The 21,898-nt window shown below is 42.5% G+C and overlaps 1 protein-coding gene across 1 annotated transcript in view; it reads right to left on the minus strand.

Moving 5' to 3' along the window:
• MRPL48 (mitochondrial ribosomal protein L48) overlaps positions 1–21,898 on the minus strand; it is a 72,766-nt gene that overhangs the window by 39,148 nt on the left and 11,720 nt on the right. Inside the window, exons 2-4 of the mRNA XM_039471233.2 lie at positions 16,152–16,204; positions 12,968–13,005; positions 5,634–5,722 (exon numbers count right to left, since the gene is read on the minus strand). Coding sequence (XP_039327167.1) covers positions 5,634–5,722; positions 12,968–13,005; positions 16,152–16,204 — 180 coding nt within the window. The remainder of the gene's footprint in view (positions 1–5,633; positions 5,723–12,967; positions 13,006–16,151; positions 16,205–21,898) is intronic.

Consider the following 21,898-nt stretch of genomic DNA (forward strand, 5'->3'; position numbering starts at 1 on the left):
TGATTACAGCACTGCATTCCAGCTTGGGCAACACAGTGAGACCATGTCTCAAATTAAAAAAAAAAAAAGAAAGAAAAGAAAAGAAAAAAGAAAGAAAGAAAAGTAACTCAGTGCTGAGAATCTAGGAAGGTTTCTTAGAAGGAGAAATTTGTGGCTGGGCTTGGTGGCTCACGTCTATAATCCCAGTACTTCGGGAGGCTGAGGCAGGCAGATCACCTGAGGTTGGAGTTTGAAACCAGCCTGACCAACATGGAGAAACCCCATCTCTACTAAAAATACAAAATTAGCGGGGCGTGGTGGCGCATGCCCGCAATCCCAGCTACTCGGGAGGCAGAGGCAGGAGAATCGCTTGAAACCAGGAGGTGGAGGTTGCGGTGAGCCAAGGTCATGCCATTGTACTCCAGCCTGGGCAACAAGAGTGAAACTCCATCTCAAAAAAAGAAAGAGGAGAAATTTGTTTGTGTTCCCTCCTCACCCTGCTTTCTCACTGAGATTTAGGTTGAAGAGGAATTAGCCAGGTAAAGAAGGGGAAGTCTTCCAAGGAGGCAGAATAGCTTGTGGAAGTCTTGAAAAAGTATAATGACTTGGATGAAAAACAAGAGGCCCAAAACAATTAAAGCATGGTATCCAGGAGAGTGGAGAAGAGGCTGGTGAGGAACAGGGGGACAGATGGCATTAAGTTTCCTTTTATACCACGTTAATAGAGTGGGTCAGAGCATGGCATATGCAGAAAATTATGTGAGAGAGAAGATTCGAAGAAATTTTTTTTTTGAGGCAGAGTCTCACCTTGTTGCCAGGCTGGAGTGCAGTGGTGCGATCTTGGCTTACTGCAATCTCCGCCTCGCAGATTCAAGTGATTCTCTCGCCTCAGCCTCCTGAATAGCTCAGATTACAGCTAATTTTTTTATTTTTTTAGTAGAGACAGGGTTTCACCATGTTGGGCAGGATGGTCTTCATCTCCCGACCTCATGATCTGCCTGTCTCGGCCTCCCAAAGTGCTGGGATTAAAGGCGTGAACCACCGAACCTGGCAAAGACATTTTTTTTTTTTTTTTTTGAGACGGAGTTTCGCCCTTCTTACCCAGGCTGGAGTGCAATGGCGCGATCTCGGCTCACCGCAACCTCCGCCTCCTGGGCTCAGGCAATTCTCCTGCCTCAGCCTCCTGAGTAGCTGGGATTACAGGCACGTACCACCATGCCCAGCTAATTTTTTGCACTTTTAGTAGAGACGGGGTTTCACCATGTTGACCAGGATGGTCTCGATCTCTCGACCTCGTGATCCACCCGCCTCGGCCTCCCAAAGTGCTGGGATTACAGGCTTGAGCCACCGCGCCCGGCAAGACATTTTTTTTTTAAAGAGGCAAAAAAGTCCCTGTCAAATAAAACTGATTTTATTTCCCTCTATTTCATGTGGGACTTTTAGAAGGGGGATGTCTCACTGATGTTATACACTGTTTTACTTAACATTTTGGAAAGAACTGCCTCTGACTTCAACTCAAGAAAAGGCTTATTTGTTACAAATGTAATCGGTTTTTGTCATGGTGTCAGCAAACAAAACGATGCTTATTATTTTTATAAAAATAGAAGGGGGATATCTCAAAATAAAACAACTTCAACAATTTACTCTAAGGTGTCACAACTCCAAAAGGGTGTATATCACTCCTTCTTCTAAATTTTAATAGTGCTTTGTATCTTCCTTTTAGCACTCATCACTTTCTGCCTGGAGGTATACTACCTGTGTCTTATCTTTGTTGGTTTACCAGTTCTCTCTGAGGATGAACCATGTCTTAATCATGAATTTTGTAAAATTATTTTGCTGGCCAGGCATGATGGCTCATGCTTGTAATCCTAGTACTTTGGGAGGCTGAAGAAGGTGTATTGCTTGAGCTCAGGAGTTCCAGACCAGCCTGGGCAACATGGAAAAACACCGTCTCTACAAAAAAAATATAAAAATTAGCTGGGTGTGGTGGTACGTGCCTGCAGTCCTAGCTACTCGGTAGGCTGAAAATGGGAGGATGTCTTGAGCCCAGAAGGCGGAGGTTGTAGTGAGCTGAGATCACAACACTGAAGTCCATCCTGTGAGGCAGAGACTCTATTTAATTAAAAAAAATTATTTTGCAACTCACTCTTGAAAAGGCAAGGCATCAAGAGTTCGTAGCACATAATAGATATTCAATAACTATTGCACAGCATTGTGAAGTTACATGACATACAAGTTGAAATTCTAGTCTTAGAGATACTCTAATTCAGAATTCCTCAACCTTTGTGAAGAGTCTGATAAAAACTCTGGACTCTCTTCAGAAAAATTCACCTACAGGAAACATTTTGCATGTAATTTCAGGACCCACCATGCCTAGACGAGGAAGGTTGACTTACCCAAAGTCACAAGGCTGAAAAGTGGCAGAACCAAGCCTAGAACACAACTTTCCTTTTCCTAATTCAGCAGTCTTCCCACTACAAAGGAACAATTTTGTTTCTTATTGGGAGCCTGCCTGATACAGGCTTGATATGTGGTAATGTTCTTCTCCTGAAATTCCTTACTGCAAGGACGATGCTCAGGAGAACATGGCAAGGTTAGTGGTTTCTAAAGCCCAAATTCAATGGAATTGGACCTTGCCAAGAAGACAGAGGCAAATAGGAAATATGCGTGGTTGAATGGGAGCATCAAAATAAGCTAAAGAACCAAGATTATATTGAAGTCTCCCCAAAATCTCTCCCACTGTACCGTTTGCAGGAAGTGATAGACTTGAGATTGAAAGCCAGGTCTTCTACCTTGTCCCAGGTTCTCAAGTCGCTGGGACTACAGGCACATGCCATCAAGCCTGGCTAAATTTTAGAAATTTTTGTAGAGACAGGGTCTCCCTGTGTTGCCCATGCTAGTCTTCTGGTTCTGGGCTCAAGCTGTATCCACCCCATAAGAAAATCCTCTGCACATACATAGAAATCTAACTGGAACCAAAGAAATGGGCTAAATAATTTCATAATGCTTAGAACTAATACCCACTTACCTGAGTTAAAGGATTCAAGGAGCACATAATATATTTTATGTTTATTTGTTTGTTTATTTATTTATTTTTGAGACAGAGGCTCGCTCAGTTGCCCAGGCTGGCATACAATGGCATGATCTTGGCCCAGTGCAACCTCTGCCTCCTGGGCTCGAGTGAGTCTTGTGCCTCAGCCTTCTGAGTAGTTGGGATTACAGGCATGTGCCACCATGCCCAGCTAATTTTTATATATATATATATATATATATATATATTTTTTTTTTTTTTTTTTTTTTTTTTTTTTTGAGACAGAGTCTTGTTTTGTCACCAGGCACCAGGCTGGAGTGCAGTGGCCCAATCTTGGCTCACTGCAACCTCTGCCTCCCAGGTTCAAGCAATTCTCCTGCCTCAGCCTCCTGAGTAGCTGGGACTACAGGTGCATGCCACCACGCCCAGATAATTTTTGTATTTTTAGTAAAGACAGGGTTTCACCATGTTGGCCAGGATGGTCTCGATCTCTTGACTTCATGATCTGCCTGCCTCGGCCTCCCAAAGTGCTGGGATTACAGGCGTTAGCCACCGCATCCGACAATTTTTATATTTTTAGTAGAGATGGGGTTTTGACTATTTTGGTCAGGCTGGTCTTGAACTCTTGACCTCAAGGGATTTGCCTGACTTGGCTTCCCGAAGTGCTGGGATTAAAGGTGTGAGCCACCACAGCTGGCCTATTTTAGATTTGAAAATATAATAAGAATCAGCTGGTTGGGCGTGGTGGCTGACACCTGTAATCTGAGCACTTTGGCAGACTGAGACAGGCGGATCACGTGAGGTCGGGAGTTGGAGAACAGCCTGACAAACATGGAGAAACCCCATCTCTACTAAAAATACAAAATTGGCTGGTCATGGTGGCGCATGCCTGTAATGCCAGCTACTTGGGAGGCTGAGGCAGAACAATCAGTTGTACCCGGGACGCAGAGGTTGCAGTGAGCGGAGATTGCGCCATTGCATTCCAGCATGGGCAACAAGAGCAAAACTCCGTATAAAAAAAAAAAAAAAAAGAATCAGTTATCCCAGCACTTTGGGAGGTCAAGGCAGGCAGATCACTTGAGGTCAGGAGTTCAAGACCTGGCCTGGTCAACATGGTAAACCGCGCCCCCGCACCCCCCCACTAAAAATACAAAAATTAGCCAGGTGTGGCAGCACACACCTATAATCGCTGCCACTTGGCAGGCTGAGGCACAAGAATCACTTGAACCTGGGAAGGAAAGTTTGCAGTGAGCTGAGATCATGCCACTGCACTCTAGCCTAGGTGACAGAGTGAGACTCCATCTCAAAAAAACAAATGGCCAGGCATGATGGCTCATACCTGTAATCTTAGCACTTTGGGAGGCTGAGGCAAGTGGATCACCTGAGGTCAGGAGTTCAAGACCAGTCTGACCAATATGGAGAAACTCTGTCTCTACCAAAAATACAAAATTAGCCAGGCATGGTGGCGTATGCCTGTAATCCCAGCTACTCAGAAAGCTGAAGCAGAATTGCTTAAACCTGAGAGGTGGAGGTTGCAGTAAGCCGAGATTGTGCCATTGCACTCCAGCCTGGGCAACAAGAGCAAAACTCCATCTCAAAAACAAAACAAAACAGAATCAGTATTCTGGCTGAAAATATCAATCTACCTCTACTTGCCACAAATCATTCACTCAATTAAACTGAATTAGCATTTCTACTATGAGGTCCATAGTGAAGTAAGTATACTATTAGGAAGATTTTTTTTTTTAAGTATTACAAATAATAAAATCAGGCCAGTCACGGTGGCTCATGCCTGTAATCCCAGTACTTCCAGAGGCTTAAACAAGAGGATCACTTGAGGCAAGGAGCTTGAGACAAGCCTGGGCGATACAGCAAGACCCTGTCTCTGTAAAAAAAAATTTTTTTAATTAGATGGGCATGGTGGTGAGAACCTGTAGTACCAGCTACTTGGGACGCTGAGATCGCTTTAGTCCAGGAAGTTGAGGCTGCAATGAGTTGTGATCATGCCACTGCACTACAACGTGGATGACAGAGCAAGACTCTGTCTCAAAAAAAAATTTTTTTTCAAACCATTTGCTTTTTACTATGATAACCTGGCCTAGGGATAAGACTGGAAGTTGGTAGAAACATCTCCGTCTGGAAATTCTTTTTTTTTTTTTTTTTTTTTTTTTTTTGAGACGGAGTTTCACTCTTGTTATCTTGTTACCCAGGCTGGAGTGCAATGGCGCGATCTCGGCTCACCGCAACCTCCGCCTCCTGGGTTCAGGCAATTCTCCTGCCTCAGCCTCCTGAGTAGCTGGGATTACAGGCATGTGCCACCATGCCCAGCTAATTTTTTGTATTTTTTTTTTTAGTAGAGACGGGGTTTCACCATGTTGACCAGGATGATCTCGATCTCTTGACCTTGTGATCCACCCGCCTCGGCCTCCCAAAGTGCTGGGATTACAGGCTTGAGCCACCGCGCCCGGCTCCGTCTGGAAATTCTAAGCTAATCACTGGCGAGGATTGAAGGGCAACTCTATCATTTCTAGCTCCAATATTATCCAAACTATACATATCTGACCTTCAGGTTTTTGCAAAAGCTGCACATTACCCTTTTCCAAAAGACTCTCCTGCCCCTTACCTCTTCTGCTTTAATTAGGTGCTTGTACTTTCCAATGCCATGGGTGGGTTTTGTCTTGTAGGGCCGACTAGTACTTAGCAGAATGCCACCTAAAACAGAGAAAATACAACAAACTTGTTTATTTGCTGTCATTATTACTGTTGTTTTTTAAGATACAGGGTCTTGCTGTCACCCAAACCGGGATGTAATGCCATCTCATAGCTCATTGCAGCCTCAAACTCCTGGGTACAAGACAGTCTTCTGCCTCAGCTCATGCCCCACCCCTGACCCCGAGTAGTCGGGATTACAGGCATGTGCCATCATGCCCAGCTAATATTTTTTATTTTTTGTGGACCTGAGGTCTGGCTATGTTGCCCATGCTGGTCTGGAACTCCTTCCACCTCAGCATCCCAGGGTGCCAGGATTACAGGTGTGAGGCTCCATGTCTAGCCTGGACCACAAATAAATATATATATATTATATATTAATACATACTTCGCTGGTATTATATATATGAAATCCATATATAACAAGGTAACATTAAGGATTTTTAAAAATAATCTTGGAGTAGAGATCTTTCTAAGCATGAAACACAATCTAGAAATCAACTATTTTTGGTTTTTTTTTGAGACAGAGTTTCACTCTTGTTAGCCAGGCTGGAGTGCAATGGCGTGATCTCAGCTCACCGCAACCTCCGCCTCCTGGGTTCAGGCAATTCTCCTGACTCAGCCTCCTGAGTAGCTGGGATTACAGGCATGCGCCACCATGCCCAGCTAATCTTTTGTATTTTTAGTAGAGACGAGGTTTCACCATGTTGACCAGGATGGTCTCGATCTCTTGACCTCGTGATCCACCCGCCTTGGCCTCCCAAAGTGCTGGGATTACAGGCTTGAGCCACCGCGCCCGGCTAGAAATCAACTATTAATAAACTTAGCTATATAAAAAGCTAAAACATCTGTTCAACAACAACAAAATAGGCCGGGCGTGATGGCTCATGCCTGTAATCCCAGCACTTTGGGAGGCCAAGGCAAGAGGATCATGAGGTCAGGAGTTCGAGACCAGCCTGGCCAAGATGATGAAACCCCGTCTCTACTAAAAAAAAAAAAAGAAAAAAAAAAAATTAGCTGAGGACTGTGGTGGGTGCCTGTAATCCAAGCTACTCAGGAGGCTGAGGCAGGACAATCACTTGAACCCAGGAGGCAGAGGTTGCAGTGAGCTGAGATCACATCACTACACTCTAGCCTGGGCAACAGAGCAAGATTCCATCTCAAAAAAAAAAAAAAAAAAAACCAACAAAAATAAAGTCAAGGGATAGATGACTAGAAAACATACAAAGCATATGTAACAGAGAAATGCTGATTACCTTAACATACAAGAACTATATTAAAACCTCTTTCTAAGCCCCTCTAGGGACAGACAGATGATCTGAAGGGACAAATTCTCCACTGCAGGACTGGGAGGATTTGGTGGTAGCTGACTTCGTGTTGGTTTAAAGAGCCATGGATATTTCTTGATCCTGGACTGATTCTCAGTTTGTCCCCTTATCCTCTCCTTTTAGATCCTAGAATATGCCCAATTCCCACTACTCATCTTTCTCCCTTTCTCTGAGAAATTATCTCCTGATAAAGCTACTGGCAGTAGGGAGATAAAATACATTCTCAGAGGGTTCTCATCTCTTCTTGTTCCTCAACAGGCAATAATCCTTTTGAGGTTTTCTTTTTCTCTTTTGAGAAAAAAAAAATCCCTCCCCATTCCCTTTTGAAATTTTCTGTGACTGTATTGAGAAAGACACAGGCAGCAAAAATAGCCAGCAAAGAGGAAAAGCATAGAGTTCCGTAAAGTATTTTTATAATCTAATTTGATTTATTTGTGCTGATCTGAAAACAATCTCCAACAAATATTGTCAAGGGAACAACAAAAACAAAAACTGAAAGTGTAGAATAATATGTATGTATGCTACTGCTGGATTAAAAAAATAGGGTCTCTATATACATATACATTGTGGTAGACTCAGAGAGATAGACCCAGATAGCCAGAGCGTTAGCATGTGTCTGTAGTCCCAGCTACTCAGGAGGCTGAGGCAGGAGGATTGCTTGAGACCAGGAGTTTGAGACTGCAGTGCAAACAGCTGCTGAACTTCAGCCTGGGAAACATAAGGAGACCCTCTCTCTAAATTTAAAAAAAAAAGAAAAGATAAGAAACTGAAATCAGAGGTAAGAAAGATGAAGTCTAGCTAGACTTTTGTATTCTAGAAATTCAAGTGTTATAACCTAGTGGTTATGGACATAGGCTGTTCAGTCAGATAGACCTGAGTTTATTTTTTTTTTACACTATTCTTTTTTTTTTTTTTTTTTTTGAGACAGAGTTTCACTCTTGTTACCCAGGCTGGAGTGCAATGGCGCGATCTTGGCTCACCGCAACCTCCACCTCCTGTGTTCAGGCAATTCTCCTGCCTCAGCCTCCTGGGTAGCTGGGATTACAGGCGTGCGCCACCATGCCCAGCTAATTTTTTGTATTTTTTTTAGTAGAGATGGGGTTTCACCATGTTGACCAGGATGGTCTCGATCTCTTGACCTTGTGATCCACCCGCCTCGGCCTCCCAAAGTGCTGGGATTACAGGCGTGAGCCACCGCACCCGGCAGACCTGAGTTTAAATAGAAGTCCCACCCGTTACTTTCCTGGTTACTTACACCAAATTTTTTGAGCTACTGTTTCTTCTTTATTTATAAATGAGGATAATAAAGAGGATTAAAGGATAACATGTTTATGTGTGTGTATCTATATGTATGTGTATGTATGTATATATGGCATCAAGATATGGGCAGCAAGTCCTTCCTTGAAGATGCTGTGGTCCTTCTCTCATTTCTTCAGGGTCACCATTCTGTGGAAGACTAAACACAAGATGGTGTAAAGAAGTCTACGTCAGCGGTCCCCAACCTTTTTGGAACTAGGGACCAGTTTCATGGAAGACAATTTTTCCACAGATGTGGCAGATGTGGGGAGTGGGGTAGTGGTTTGGGGATGATTCAAGCTTATTACATGTATTGTGTACTTTATTTATATTATTACATTGTAATATATAATGAAATAATTATACAACTCACCATAATAGAGAATCAGTGAGAGCCCTGAGCTCAACTAGACAGTCCCATATTGGGGCTGATGGCAGGTTGTGACAGATCATCAAGCATTATATTCTCATAACAAGTACCCAACCTAGATCCCTCGTATGTCCAGTTCACAATAGGGTTCACACTCTTATGAGAATCTAATGCCACAGCTGATCTGAGAGGAAATGGAGCTCAGGTGATAACTTGAGTGATGGGTAGTAGCTGGGAGGGGCTGTAAATACCGATGAAGCTTCCCTGGCTTGCCTGCCCCTCATGTCCTGCTGTGTGGCCTGGGGTTTGGGGACTCCTGATCTAAGTGACATCAAACGAAAGGTTTCTTAGGCCTCTCTTTTCTGAAATGGGTTTCCAAGCAGGTTTGCTTTATATGAGGCCAATCAGAGATTCCTGGCTTCAGAGAACTTCCCTGCATTTACAATCCACATTATTTCATCAAGACAGTCCAGAAATACGATGGATCCCTTCCACAAATACATTAGTCCACATTTACAATTACATGCCAATAACTGTATAGTCACTCAGATAGTTACAAAGACAAATAAAATATGCTACTTTCCCTTGAGATACTCAAGGTATACTATGAAACGAAAAAGGAAAAGGAGATAATCACCTTACGGTGTACTAAGTACTTTAATGGAGATGTGAGCAATGTCACAGGTGCCCAGAGGAAGGGAAAACTAACTCTCCCTTTGAGGGATGGGGGAGGGTACAGGGGAATAGGTTCAGAAGAGGCAATAGCTGAACTCTTGAAAGCAGAGTAAGAATTTACGATTCTTTTGATGGTGGTTTTGATTAAAAAAAAAAAAAAAAAAAAGAATTTACCATGAAAGGAATAGGGAGGTATTTTTGGCCAGAGGTTCCCAAAGAGCAGACTATAACCAAGCTATCTTTCTGACTGATGCCCCAGTTTCATCTCTCTGAATCTAAAACCTTTGACCTTTTGCAACTTTGGGCTCTAGACTCTCCAACCTGGGGACCCACCCATGGAGCTGATATCCAAATCTCTTTGATGGGTACACAGCGATCCACAGGCCAGGGCCTTACAAATGAATCTTACGGAAGAAGATTTTTTTATGACTCAAAATAAGACCTCCTAAAAAGCACTGAACTCTCCAAAGTATGATCATCTATTCAACGAACATTTATTATTACCTTTCAAGGTAGGCAGCAACAATTATACCCCACAACCACATGAATGGCACACACCAGAGCTGTGCAGTGTACAATCAACCCAATATCCATGGCAGGCTTGATAAGTACCATGCACTGCCATAGAAGTTGGGGTTACAACAATGAACAAAGACAAAGTCTCTGCAATATAGAACCTGCCACATAGGGAGACACACAATAATATCAATGCAAGGTGGTAAGTGCTGTCTGATAAGCACTGTACATGGGAGGAGCACTTAGGCTGCACTTGAGTGTCAGGAAAGGATTTTTAGAGCGGTTAGCTTTTAAGTAAAACTTGAAGGATAAGCAGGAGTTAGGATAAAACACGGTATAGGCAGAGAAAGAGCCAGGGAGAATTTTAAAGTAGAGTGTGAAGATCAGGGTGGCAAGAGATGAGCTTGGAGAAACAGGCAAGGCTGGCTGGGTGCGGTGGCTCCCGCCTGTAATCCCAGCACTTTAGAAGGCCAAGGAGGACGGATCACCTGAGGTCAGAAGTTCGAGACCAGTCTGGCCAACATGGTGAAACCCTGTCTTTAAAAATAAAAAATAAAAAAATAAAAAGAGAAACAGGCAAGGCTTAGGAAGGGGATGCCAGACACTGTGGAAAGGGTTAGGATATAGCCGTGGACAAGGCCAACAAAACTCTGCTCAGGGAGATTATAGTCTAGTGGGAGGAGGGAATCATTAGACTAATAGTCACAAAGTAAATATAAGATTACAAATGGCGGGGTACAGTCGCTCATGCCTGTAATCCCAGCACTTTGGGAGGCCAAGGTGGGTAGATCATGAGATCAGGAGTTCGAGACCAACAATGGTGAAACCCCTTCCCTACTAAAAATACAAAAATTAGCTGGGCATGGTGGTGCAAGCCTGTAATCCCAGCTACCCGGGAGGCTGAGACAGGAGAATTGCCTGAACCCAGGAGGCACCCCAGCCACAGAGTTACATTTGCCATTTTGTAAAAACCCCACAATTTTCATGTCTCTGTGCCTTCCTTGGCTGTTTACCCTGCTGGGACAATACGTCTTGGACAGTGAAATTCTACACAGCCTCTAGAGCCAGCTCAAATGCTACCATTGCCGTGAAACTCCTCTACTGCCTTAAATATACAAAGATCATCAAGAGTTTAATTCATAGTGATAGCTCTATCATGCCTCCATTATATAATAAAACATTTTGTGTAAATAAAAAAGAAAACTCAGATGTTAATCACCATCTTTAAGTACATAGAAACTCAATTATCTATCTGTAATTTCAAAAAGCAGAACCACAAAAAAAAAAAAGAAAAAAAGAAAAAAAAAAGCAGAACCAAAAAGGATCTTGGAGATGATGACACATCTTAGGTGAAAGTACTGCAGATGCTTTCCTCAGCCTCATATCTACTGGAATTTCTTGGCAAGAAGGCATTTTTAAATTCAGTTTGGGGCAATACTTATAATTAGAGCAGCTGCTTAATTAAGAAGCTGGTTCAAACTACTGTTAAATAAACCATTCTCCCCCTTAAATAAAAGGTTTTGCTCAAATTACCAGTAGTTAAACTGCTTAATTAGCCAGTTGTTTTAATTATAAAATTTACAAGTTTGAAAGCCTTAGATTTCCAATAAGTTCAACTGAATTATTTTCCCCTTCGTAGTGTCAATAACTGAGTTTTCTGCTGTCACATTAACATTGTAGCCTCCTGAGAGAAAGGTAACTCTTCACTAAAGAAAGACACAAAACCCCAGGTTTTCAAAACGAGTCTCTGAAAAATCTTTCAATTATCACAATTATAAGATGTAATCACAAACTGACGTTTCCCACAGCACTCACATATATTTCCTTCACATATGCCAGAGACAACTGTCCTTCAACATTCTTGTTATTAAACTGAGAACTAAACCCATCAATCCAGGATGTGGATAAACAACTTCGTTTTAATTATTTTTCATTCAGAATTGGGATAAGCATTTTTAGCAGGGATATGCAGGTAGGGAAAGAGAAAAATAATTAGGGTAGTCCCAGCCAAGAAGCTAATTATAAGTTGTTCTCTCCAGTCAATAAACTGTAAGGCCCTCATGGGCAGAAACAATGCCATCACCTGGCAAACAGTATGTGCTCAGTAAGTGTATATTTAAAAACAAAACAAAGCAAAACAAAAATGGTTCTCAAGATATTTTACCAAAACAATCTGCAATTTTGTCCCTGGCAGCTGCCCACATTTTTCAAAATTTCTTTTCCAACTTCTTTCAGTTGTTCTAATTACACTGAACTACTTGGATCTGAATATACCATGCTTCTCTGTCTCTGCCTTTTTGTTCATGCTATAATGAGAGCATTCAAAGTTCCCTTCATCTAGTCTCTTTAGATCTCATTTTATATATTTACTTCTATCTGTCTATTTACATTTAAATCAGTAAGTATGAGAAAAGCCCTAGCCTGATGATGGATATACAAGGCAGGTCTGGAATAGTAGCAGTATTAATAATAATAATTACAGCTGCTACTTTTTGAGCACTTTATATCTTTGATCTCACTGAATCTTCAAATGGTGTACTGCAGTTTATATTATAATTATCTTTTTTAAAAAAAGAAACAGGGTCTTGCTCTGTCACCCAGGCTACGGTACAGTGGCATGTTCATAGTTCACTGTAACCTGGGCTCAAGCAATCCTCCTGCCTTAGCCTCCCAAGTAGCTGGGATCACAAGCCTGTATCACCATGCCCAGTTAATTTTTTAAAAAAATGTTTGTAGAGACAGGGTCTTGCCATGCTACCCAGCCTGCTCATTTTTTAAAGTGAGGAAACCAAGCTACAGCGAAATAGCCAAAGGTAACAGAATAAATATGTAGTACAGGTGGAATCCAAACTTACTCTAGAGCTCTTACTCTTAACCATACTTTATGTTCTCACATGGTTCTATGCCATGCTCACATAAAGGGGTAGGATTTGGTTCAGGCCACTGTTCTCAAAGATATGGTAGGCTTCCTTCTAGGCAAAATTATTACAGAATGCAAAATTATTATAGAGTGCTAAAGGGTCACTTAAAGCAGGCCAACTATATCCGGTAAAAACTGCTTACCTACAGAATAGATGGGCTTCTCTCCTGAAGTTCTAAACCTAAGAGGAGGGAGAAAGTATGTTGAATACAATTAGAAACCCATATTTTATGTGCATAGTTAGCAAAATTTATATTTTCTCACTAAAGCTATGTCAATACTGCTTGAACCTGGGAGGCAGAGGTTGCAGTGAGCCGAGACAGTCCCACTGCACTCCAGCCTGGGAGAAAGAGTGAGATTCTGTCTCAAAAGAAAAGAAAAAAGAGGGCTGGGCGCGGTGACTCATGCCTGTAATCCCAGCACTTTGGGAGGCCGAGGCGGGTGGATCACGAGGTCAAGAGATCGAGGCCATCCTGGTCAACATGGTGAAACCTCATCTCTACTAAAAATACAAAAAATTAGCTGGGCATGGTGGCACGTGCCTGTAATCCCAGCTACTCAGGAGGCTGAGGCAGGAGAATTGCCTGAACCCAGGAGGCGGAGGTTGCGGTGAGCCGAGATCGCGCCATTGCACTCCAGCCTGGGTAACAAGAGCGAAACTCCGTCTCAAAAAAAAAAAAAGAGGCCGGGCGCGGTGGCTCAAGCCTGTAATCCCAGCACTTTGGGAGGCTGAGGCGGGTGGATCACGAGGTCGAGACCATCCTGGTCAACATGGTGAAACCCCGTCTCTACTAAAAATACAAAAAATTAGCTGAGCATGGTGGCGTGTGCCTGTAATCCCAGCTACTCAGGAGGCTGAGGCAGGAGAATTGCCTGAACCCAGGAGGCGGAGGTTGCGGTGAGCCGAGATCGCGCCATTGCACTCCAGCCTGGGTAACAAGAGTGAAACTCCGCCTCAAAAAAAAAAAAAAAAAGAAAAAGAAAAAGAAAGAAAAGCAATGGGGAGGTTGCACTCTATATAAAGAGCAGTTTAAAAAAAAAAAAAGACAATTAGGATTTGATCCTAATTCCAACCCAAATTAGCTCTGTCATGTCAGAACAACAGATTAACCTCTCTGGACCACAGTTATTTATACAAAATTGAGATAATATCATCTGTTTTACTAGGTCACTATGAGGGTCAATTCATTCATTTAACAAATATTTATTAAATGCCTACTATGTGTCAGATACCATTCTAGGCCTGGGAATAGGGCAGTAAACACAACTAAAAGTCCATGTCCCCATGCTGCTTATATTTAGGAGGCAAGGAAAGACAGTTAAACATTTTTATATGCACAAAATGTGTCAGATGGTAACATCTGCTATAAAGAAAAATAAAGCAAAGTAAGTAGACAGAGATTGATAGAGGGGTGTATATTTTACATAGGGTAGTCAGGGAAGGTCTCTTGGATGGGATGTCATTTGGGCAGAAACCTGAATAAACTACAGGGCCAGCCATATGGACATGTGAGAAAAGAATATGCAAACATCCTGGGGTGGGAAGGTGCTTAGATTATCAAGGAATAGGAAGCCACAGTACAGCTAAAGCTGAGTAAGTAGTATAAAATGAGGATACAGCTTATGGGAGGTCCTGTAGGCCATGGTAAAGATTGCAGGTTTTATTTTGAGTAAGATGGAATACCACTGGAGAATTTGGAGAAAAGGAGTAATATGAGCTAACTTGGCTTTAAAAGAATCATTCTTATGTTCATAATGTTAGGTCTCTTTATTGACAGAGTGATAATGAGACAGAGTCTCACTCTGTTGCCCAGGCTGGAGTGCAATGGGGTGCTCTCAGCTCACTGCAACCTCCGCCTCCCAGGTTCAAGTGATTCTCCTGCCTCAGCCTCCCAAGTAGCTGGGATTACAAGTGCCTGCCACTACACCCAGCTAATTTTTGTATTTTTAAGTAGAAACGGGATTTCGCCATGTTGGTCAGGCTGGTCTCAAACCCCTGACCTTGTTATCCCCCTGCCTCAGCTTCGAAAAGTGCTGGGATTACAGGTGTGAGCCACCATGCCCAGCTAGTTCTCTCTCTCTCTTTTTTTTTTTTTTTTTTTTTTTTTTTTTTAAAAAAAATTAGCTGGACATGGTGGCGCGTGCCTGTAATCCCAGCTACTCAGGAGGCTGAGGCAGGAGAATTGCCTGAGCCCAGGAGGCGGAGGTTGCGGTGAGCTGAGACCGCGCCATTGCACACCAGCCTGGGTAACAAGAGCGAAACTCCGTCTCAAAAAAAAAAAAAAAAAAAAAAAAAAAAAGACACTGCTTTCCTGGGAAGAATAGAAGACAAAGGTAAACATAGGGAGACAAGTTGGGAGGCAAAGTGATGGTAGCAAAGCAGTGAGAAGATAAGGAGTGGGCCCCTAATGGTTTGGCAAAACAGACAGCATGTGGCAAAAACTGGAGAAATAAATGGTTCTAGGTCGAGCACAGTGGCTCATGCCTGTAATCCCAGCCTTTTGGGTGGATCACTTGAGCTTAGGAGTTCAAGACCAGCCTACGAAACATGGTGAAACCCTGTCTCTACAAAAAATACAAAAATTAACTGGGCATGCTGGTACATGCATGTAGTCCCAGCTACTTGTGAGGCTGAGGTGGAAGAATCACTTTAGCCTGGGAGGTCAAGGCTGCAGTGAGCTGTGATCATGCCACTGCACTCCAGCCTGGGCAACAGAGAGAGACCCTGTCTCAATTAAAAGAAAAAAAAAAGGTTGTGTATATAATGCATATATTTCAAAAGTAAAGCCAACAAGTTTTGCAGGAGAATTAATAGCATCCACTGGACACGGGGGTTCACACCTATAATCCCAGCACTTTGGGAGGCCGAGGCAGGCAGATCACCTGAGGTCAGGAGTTCAAGATCAGACTGGCCAACATGGTTAAACCCCATCTCTACAAAAATTAGCCAAGCATGATGGCAGCTGCCTGTAATCCCAGCTACCTGAGACGCTGAGGTGGGAGAATCCCGTGAACGTGGGAGGTGGAGTTTGCAGTGAGCCAAGATTGCGTCACTGCACTCCAGACTGGGTGACAGAGAGAAACTCCATCTCACAAAATAAGAAAAAAAGAATTAACAGCATCAAGGATTAACTGCAAGTATTTTTGCCTCAGCAACTAGATGAATGGAGATGGTATTAACTGAGAATGGGGAAGAAGCAAGATGGCAGAGGAGATGGTTGATGTGCTTATAGATATGGAAGTGGATATGATAAAAATATGCTGTGTGAACTATGAAGCCAAACACAAATATTAGCTACATTTAATTATTGTTATTAATATCCTTACCTTAAGAGAGAAAAGGCTTGGTTTAAAATGGTATTGTTCCTCAGGCACAGCACCTACAGCAAAACAGTCATGTTAGGACAATCTTGAGCATTTACAGACCTCCAAGTATGTCTTCTTAGAGAGGCAAGAAACGTACAGTACAGAAACCAAAAAAGGACAAAAAGGCTCTTATCTAACAAAGAAGCTATCCTACAATTAACACCAAGCATGCAAACAAACCAAGGTCATCGTTCTCATTCCACCCACTATAGTAAATGCTCAAAACAGAAGTTCCCCTCCCACACTGCTTTTTTACTGCTGACCATTTCCAACTTAATCTATTTTTCCTAATATCCATCAACAATTACTATGAATCTGCCGTCCACAGCATCATGATAGGGGCTTTATTAAATCTTCTTTAATTCTCAAAACACTGCAAGACAATTTTACAAGTGAGGCAACTGAGGCCCAGAGAGGTTATATTCCAAAAAATTATACCTAATAAGCTGCTAAGAGGACTGACTTACTACAAAATGCTATGGCTCTTTTACAGCACACTATCTCTCTCAATAACGTGATAACAATACTCCACAATAGAGGTAAGGACAAAAAAAAAAAACAATTACCATGATAGCTACTGCAGCATGGATCTCCCAGACTCAAGCAATTCCCTTGCTCCAGCCTTCTTTTGTTTGTTTGTTTGTTTTATGGGAAAGAACAACAAATGTCTGTTATTAAGATCCCATAACATAAAGAAAAAATCCGGCCGGGCGCGGTGGCTCAAGCCTGTAATCCCAGCACTTTGGGAGGCCAAAGGGGGTGGATCACGAGGTCAAGAGATCGAGATCATCCTGGTCAACCTGGTGAAACCCTGTCTCTACTAAAAATACAAAAAATTAGCTGGGCATGGTGGCGCGTGACTGTAGTCCCAGCTACTCAGGAGGCTGAGGCAGGAGAATTGCCTGAACCCAGGAGGCGGAGGTTGCGGTGAACCGAGATCGCGCCATTGCACTCCAGCCTGGGTAACGAGCAAAACTCCGTCTCAAAAAAAAAAAAAAAGAAAGAAAGAAAAAGAAAAAATCCTGCCCACTATGGATAACATTAAATTCTTTCAACATGGATGTATGAAAAGTCTAGTATGCAAAAACAAAGAAAATCCAAGAAACTGTCAGTCAAGAGGAGCCTACGGAAAAGATGATGACTAAATAAAATATAATATCCTGAATGGGATCTGGAAAAGAAAAAGGACACTAGAGAAAAAGTAAGGAAATCTGAACAAAGTATGGACATTAGCTAATATAATACACCAATACTGACTCATTAATTATAAAAAATAAACTACACTAGGCTGGGCGCAGGGGCTCACGCCTGTAATCTCCACACTTTGGAAGGCTGAGGCAGGTGAATCACTTGAGGCCAAGAGTTCAAGACCAGCCTGGCCAACATGGTGAAACCACGTCTCTACTAAAAATAGAAAAAATAGCCAGGCGTGGTTGTATGCACCTATAATCCCAGCTGCTTGGGAGGCTCAGGCAGGAGAATCGCTTGAATCCCCGAGGCAGGGGTTGCAGTGAGCAGAGATCACACCACTGCACTCCAGCCTGAGTGACAGAGCAAGACTGCATCAAAATAAACAAACAAACAGGCTGGGCGCGGTGGCTCAAGCCTGTAATCCCAGCACTTTGGGAGGCCGAGGCGGGTGGATCACGAGGTCAAGAGATCGAGGCCATCCTGGTCAACATGGTGAAACCCCGTCTCTACTAATGGTGCAAAAAATTAGCTGAGCATGGTGGCGCGTGCCTGTAATCCCAGCTACTCCGCAGGAGAATTGCCTGAACCCAGGAAGCGGAGGTTGCGGTGAGCCGAGATCGCGCCATTGCACTCCAGCCTGGGTAACAAGAGCGAAACTCCGTCTCAAAAAACAAACAAACAAACAAACAAACAAACTAACTAACTAATGTAAAGATAATGGGCTGGGCATGGTGGCTCACGCCTGTAATCCCAGCACTTTGGGAGGCTGAGGCAGCAGATCACCTGAGGTTGGGAGTTTGAGACCAGCCTGACCAACATGCAGAAACCCTGTCACTACTAAAAATACAAAATTAGCTGGGAGTGGTAGAGCATGACTGTAATCCCGGCTACCCGCGAGGCTGAGGCAGGAGAATCACTTGAACCTTTGCAGTGAGCTGAGATCATGCCATTGCACTCCAGCCTGGGTAACAAGAGCAAAACTCTGTCTCAAAAAAAAAAAAAAAAAAAAAAGACAATAATAGGGGAAATTGGGAGATACAGGAAGTCTGTGTACTATCTTTGTATGTTTTCTGTAAATCTAAATCTATTCTAAAATAAAGCTTATTTTGTATAAGCCAGGTTTAGTGGTTCACACCCATAATCCAAGCATTTTGGGAGGCCAAAGTGGAAAGATCACTTGAGCCTAGGATTTAGAGACTAGCCCGGGTAACATAGGGAGACCCTTTCTCTACAAAAATTAAAAAAATTAGATGAGCATGGTGGTACACACCTGTGATCCCAGCTACTCAAGAGGCTGAGGATCCTGGAGGTTGAGGCTGCAATGAACCGTGATTGTGCCACTGCACTCCAGCCTGGGGGTGACAGAATGAGACCCTTACTCAAGTTAAAAAACAAAAACAAAAACAAAAAAAACAGCTTATGTGCCAACTGCTGTACTGAATATTAAGACCAAAATGTAACTATAGGAATGAATCTTGAAAACATTATACTAAATAAATCAGTCACAAAAGACCAAATATTATATGACTCTATTTCTGTGAAATATCCAGAATAGGCAAATCTATGGAGAAAGAAAGTTGATTAGTGACTGCCTGGGGCTAGAAGGTCTGGGGAGCTAGGGATGACAGCTAAGGGGTATGCAGTTTCTTTTTTGGGATGACGTTCTCAAATTGGTTGTAGTAATAGTTGTAAACCTCTGTGAATATGTTAAAAACTACTGAATTCCACACTTTAAATAGGTGAATTGTATGTTAACTATATTTGTGAACTATATTCAATAAAGCTATCAAAAACTGTTTGCACAATCTCTATCCTTCAGGAATTTGGATGGCTGGAGACACAGACATACATTTGTATTAAGCAGCTAAGCAATATTGTAAGCATTGTATGATGAAGTCAAAATAGGCAGTGTGAACAACAAGCACACCTGGCAGGAAATCCAGGGGGAGATGGCTAGGAGAAATCCTTAGCTCTTGCAGAGTTGCAGACGTTGCTGAGGATCTGCTCAGTCATGAACCCTCTTCCTAGACAAATGCATACAGACGTGGATATACAAAAAGTTTGCCTACTACTTCAGGAAAGTCACCAAAACTCTTAGCACCCAAGAACCCCTACACTAAACCAAGAGATCCTCAAAAGCAAGGGTCATGTCATTTTCCTCTCAGGCACATTATAGACAATCAAAGTTTGTTTTGATGAATAAATGAATTAGAAAGAAGTGAATAGGCCGGGCGCAGTGGCTCAAGCCTGTAATCCCAGCACTTTGGGAGGCCGAGGTGGGTGGATCACAAGGTCAGGAGATCGAGACCATCTTGGTCAACATGGTGAAACCTCGTCTCTACTAAAAATACAAAAAATTAGCTGGGCATGGTGGCGCATGCCTGTAATCCCAGCTACTCAGGAGGCTGAGGCAGGAGAATTGCCTGAACCCAGGAGGCGGATGTTGCGGTGAGCCGAGATTGCGCCATTGCACTCCAGCCTGGGTAACAAGAGTGAAACTCCATCTCAAAAAAAAAAGAAAAAGAAGAAGAAAGCAGTGAGTAAATGATAATTATTGCTGCCATGTATTAAGCACCCACATCTACTTTATTGAGTATCTACTATGTGTCTAAATCACAACATCTTTACACGATAAGCATTATTATCCCCACTTTACAGTTGAAGAAACAGATTAAGTAACCTACCCAAAGTCACACAGCTACTGTTGAAACCAGCAAAGGGTCTTGGGTTTCTCTGACACCAATATCCATAATTTCCCTACTAGTCTACACCTTTTCTCACATAAATGAAGGTGTTAGTGCTTAGGAAATCAGGAGGGGGAAGTAAAACTTAGGAAAATTCTCCCAGAGGATGTGAGACCACGAAGATTGGGAAGGATATGAACAGACAAAAGGGCGAAGTGTGCAGATGTTCCCAAAAAGCACAATTGAATCAGGTACCAAAAGACTTTGTAAAGTATGTGTACAATATACTGAACCTAATACTGGTCAGCATGAAAGACAGAGTAGGAAACTGGGGCCCCAGGAGAGGTCAGGTCAGCTCTCCCAACTACTGGCCATGTAACTTGAAGTTAGAGAAGATGACTCTAAAGTCCCTCCAGGGCCAGGATCTATTAACCATGACAAACAGAACAGAAATGAGAATGAACAGAATATATTTTTAAATGGACCACTTCATATAGAAGAGGTACTGGATGGGAAAAAAAGATCAAAATGGGACTACTTTCTCATTTTAACTGTTCAGATTTCTGAGTCTCTACAATAACTAAGCATTTAATTATCTAAAAGCCAAAAGAGTTGACAACTTTCTGGAAGACATTCAAACTGTGGTATGAACTCTGTCAGCTCTGGGAAATGTGCTTCCTCTCTCCTGCAATGCTTGGCATTATTTATCAGGACAAAAGTAATCTATTTTGGGACTGTATCTACAATTACCCCCTCCCCCATCAGCAAATGAAGAGCAGCTCTGGCTCTGCAAGTGGAAGAGGAGGGTGGTGACGCCAACGAATGAATGAATGAGGACACAGCTGCTGCAGTGGGCAACAAAAATACTCCCATGAGCCAGGAACCAAGCCAAGGACTGCACAACTACCAAAAAACTGAAGTCACAGGGCAAAATCTACAGCATGTGAGTAGCTTAAGACACCAGAGCCTGGGGTGGGTGGTGAGAGCAATGGGTCAGGGGTCTTTGATGCAAGCAACTGAGAGCTCTTTCATGAAAAGGAACAGAATATATTTGTGTATTAATAAATATTATTTAAAATAGCATTGTTACTACCATTTATTGAGTACATCGTTTTTGCTAGGCACTTTACGCATACTATTTCTTTAAAAAAAAATTTTTTTTTAAAGAGACTGGATCTCACACTGTCTCAAAGTCCTGGCCTCAAGCAATCTTCCTGTCTTGGCCTCCCAAAGTGCTGGGATAACAGAAGTAAACCACCAGGTCTAGCCCATATTATTTCAATTAATCTTTACAGCAACCTCCTCTGATAGGGGCATTATTGAGACAACTGCCTCAATTTTACACAGGAAAAAAAGAAGTTTATGTAAGTTGCCCAAAGTAATTGGTTCAGTAAGAGAAATGCAAACCCAGGTCTGCTTGAATCCAAAGTCCATCCTCTCTATTCTTCCACACTACCTCTCAAAAAAGTGATACCAATTTACACTAGTGAAGTTCATAGTTAATGATAACAGCCATTCAATAGTCCTACCATTTACTGGGCACCTGCTATATGCCAAACACAGTCTCCTTTAATCTTCACAACCATTCTGTGAGGCATAGTTCTTTGTATTTTCTTTTTTATAGATTCAGGGAGTACAAGTGCCAATTTGTTAAATGGATGCATTGCATATTGATGAAATCTGAGTTTTTAGTACAACCATCACTTAAATGAGGAACATTGTACCCATTAAGCAATTTATCATCTCTTATCCCCCTCCTACCTTCCCATCCTTCCAAGTCTCCAATGTCTTATTCTACTCCTGTAGATATTTCTACCCCATTTTATAGTGAGA

This window comes from Saimiri boliviensis, chromosome 6 (assembly GCF_048565385.1).
Source record: "Saimiri boliviensis isolate mSaiBol1 chromosome 6, mSaiBol1.pri, whole genome shotgun sequence".
Taxonomy (NCBI): Eukaryota; Metazoa; Chordata; class Mammalia; order Primates; family Cebidae; genus Saimiri; species Saimiri boliviensis.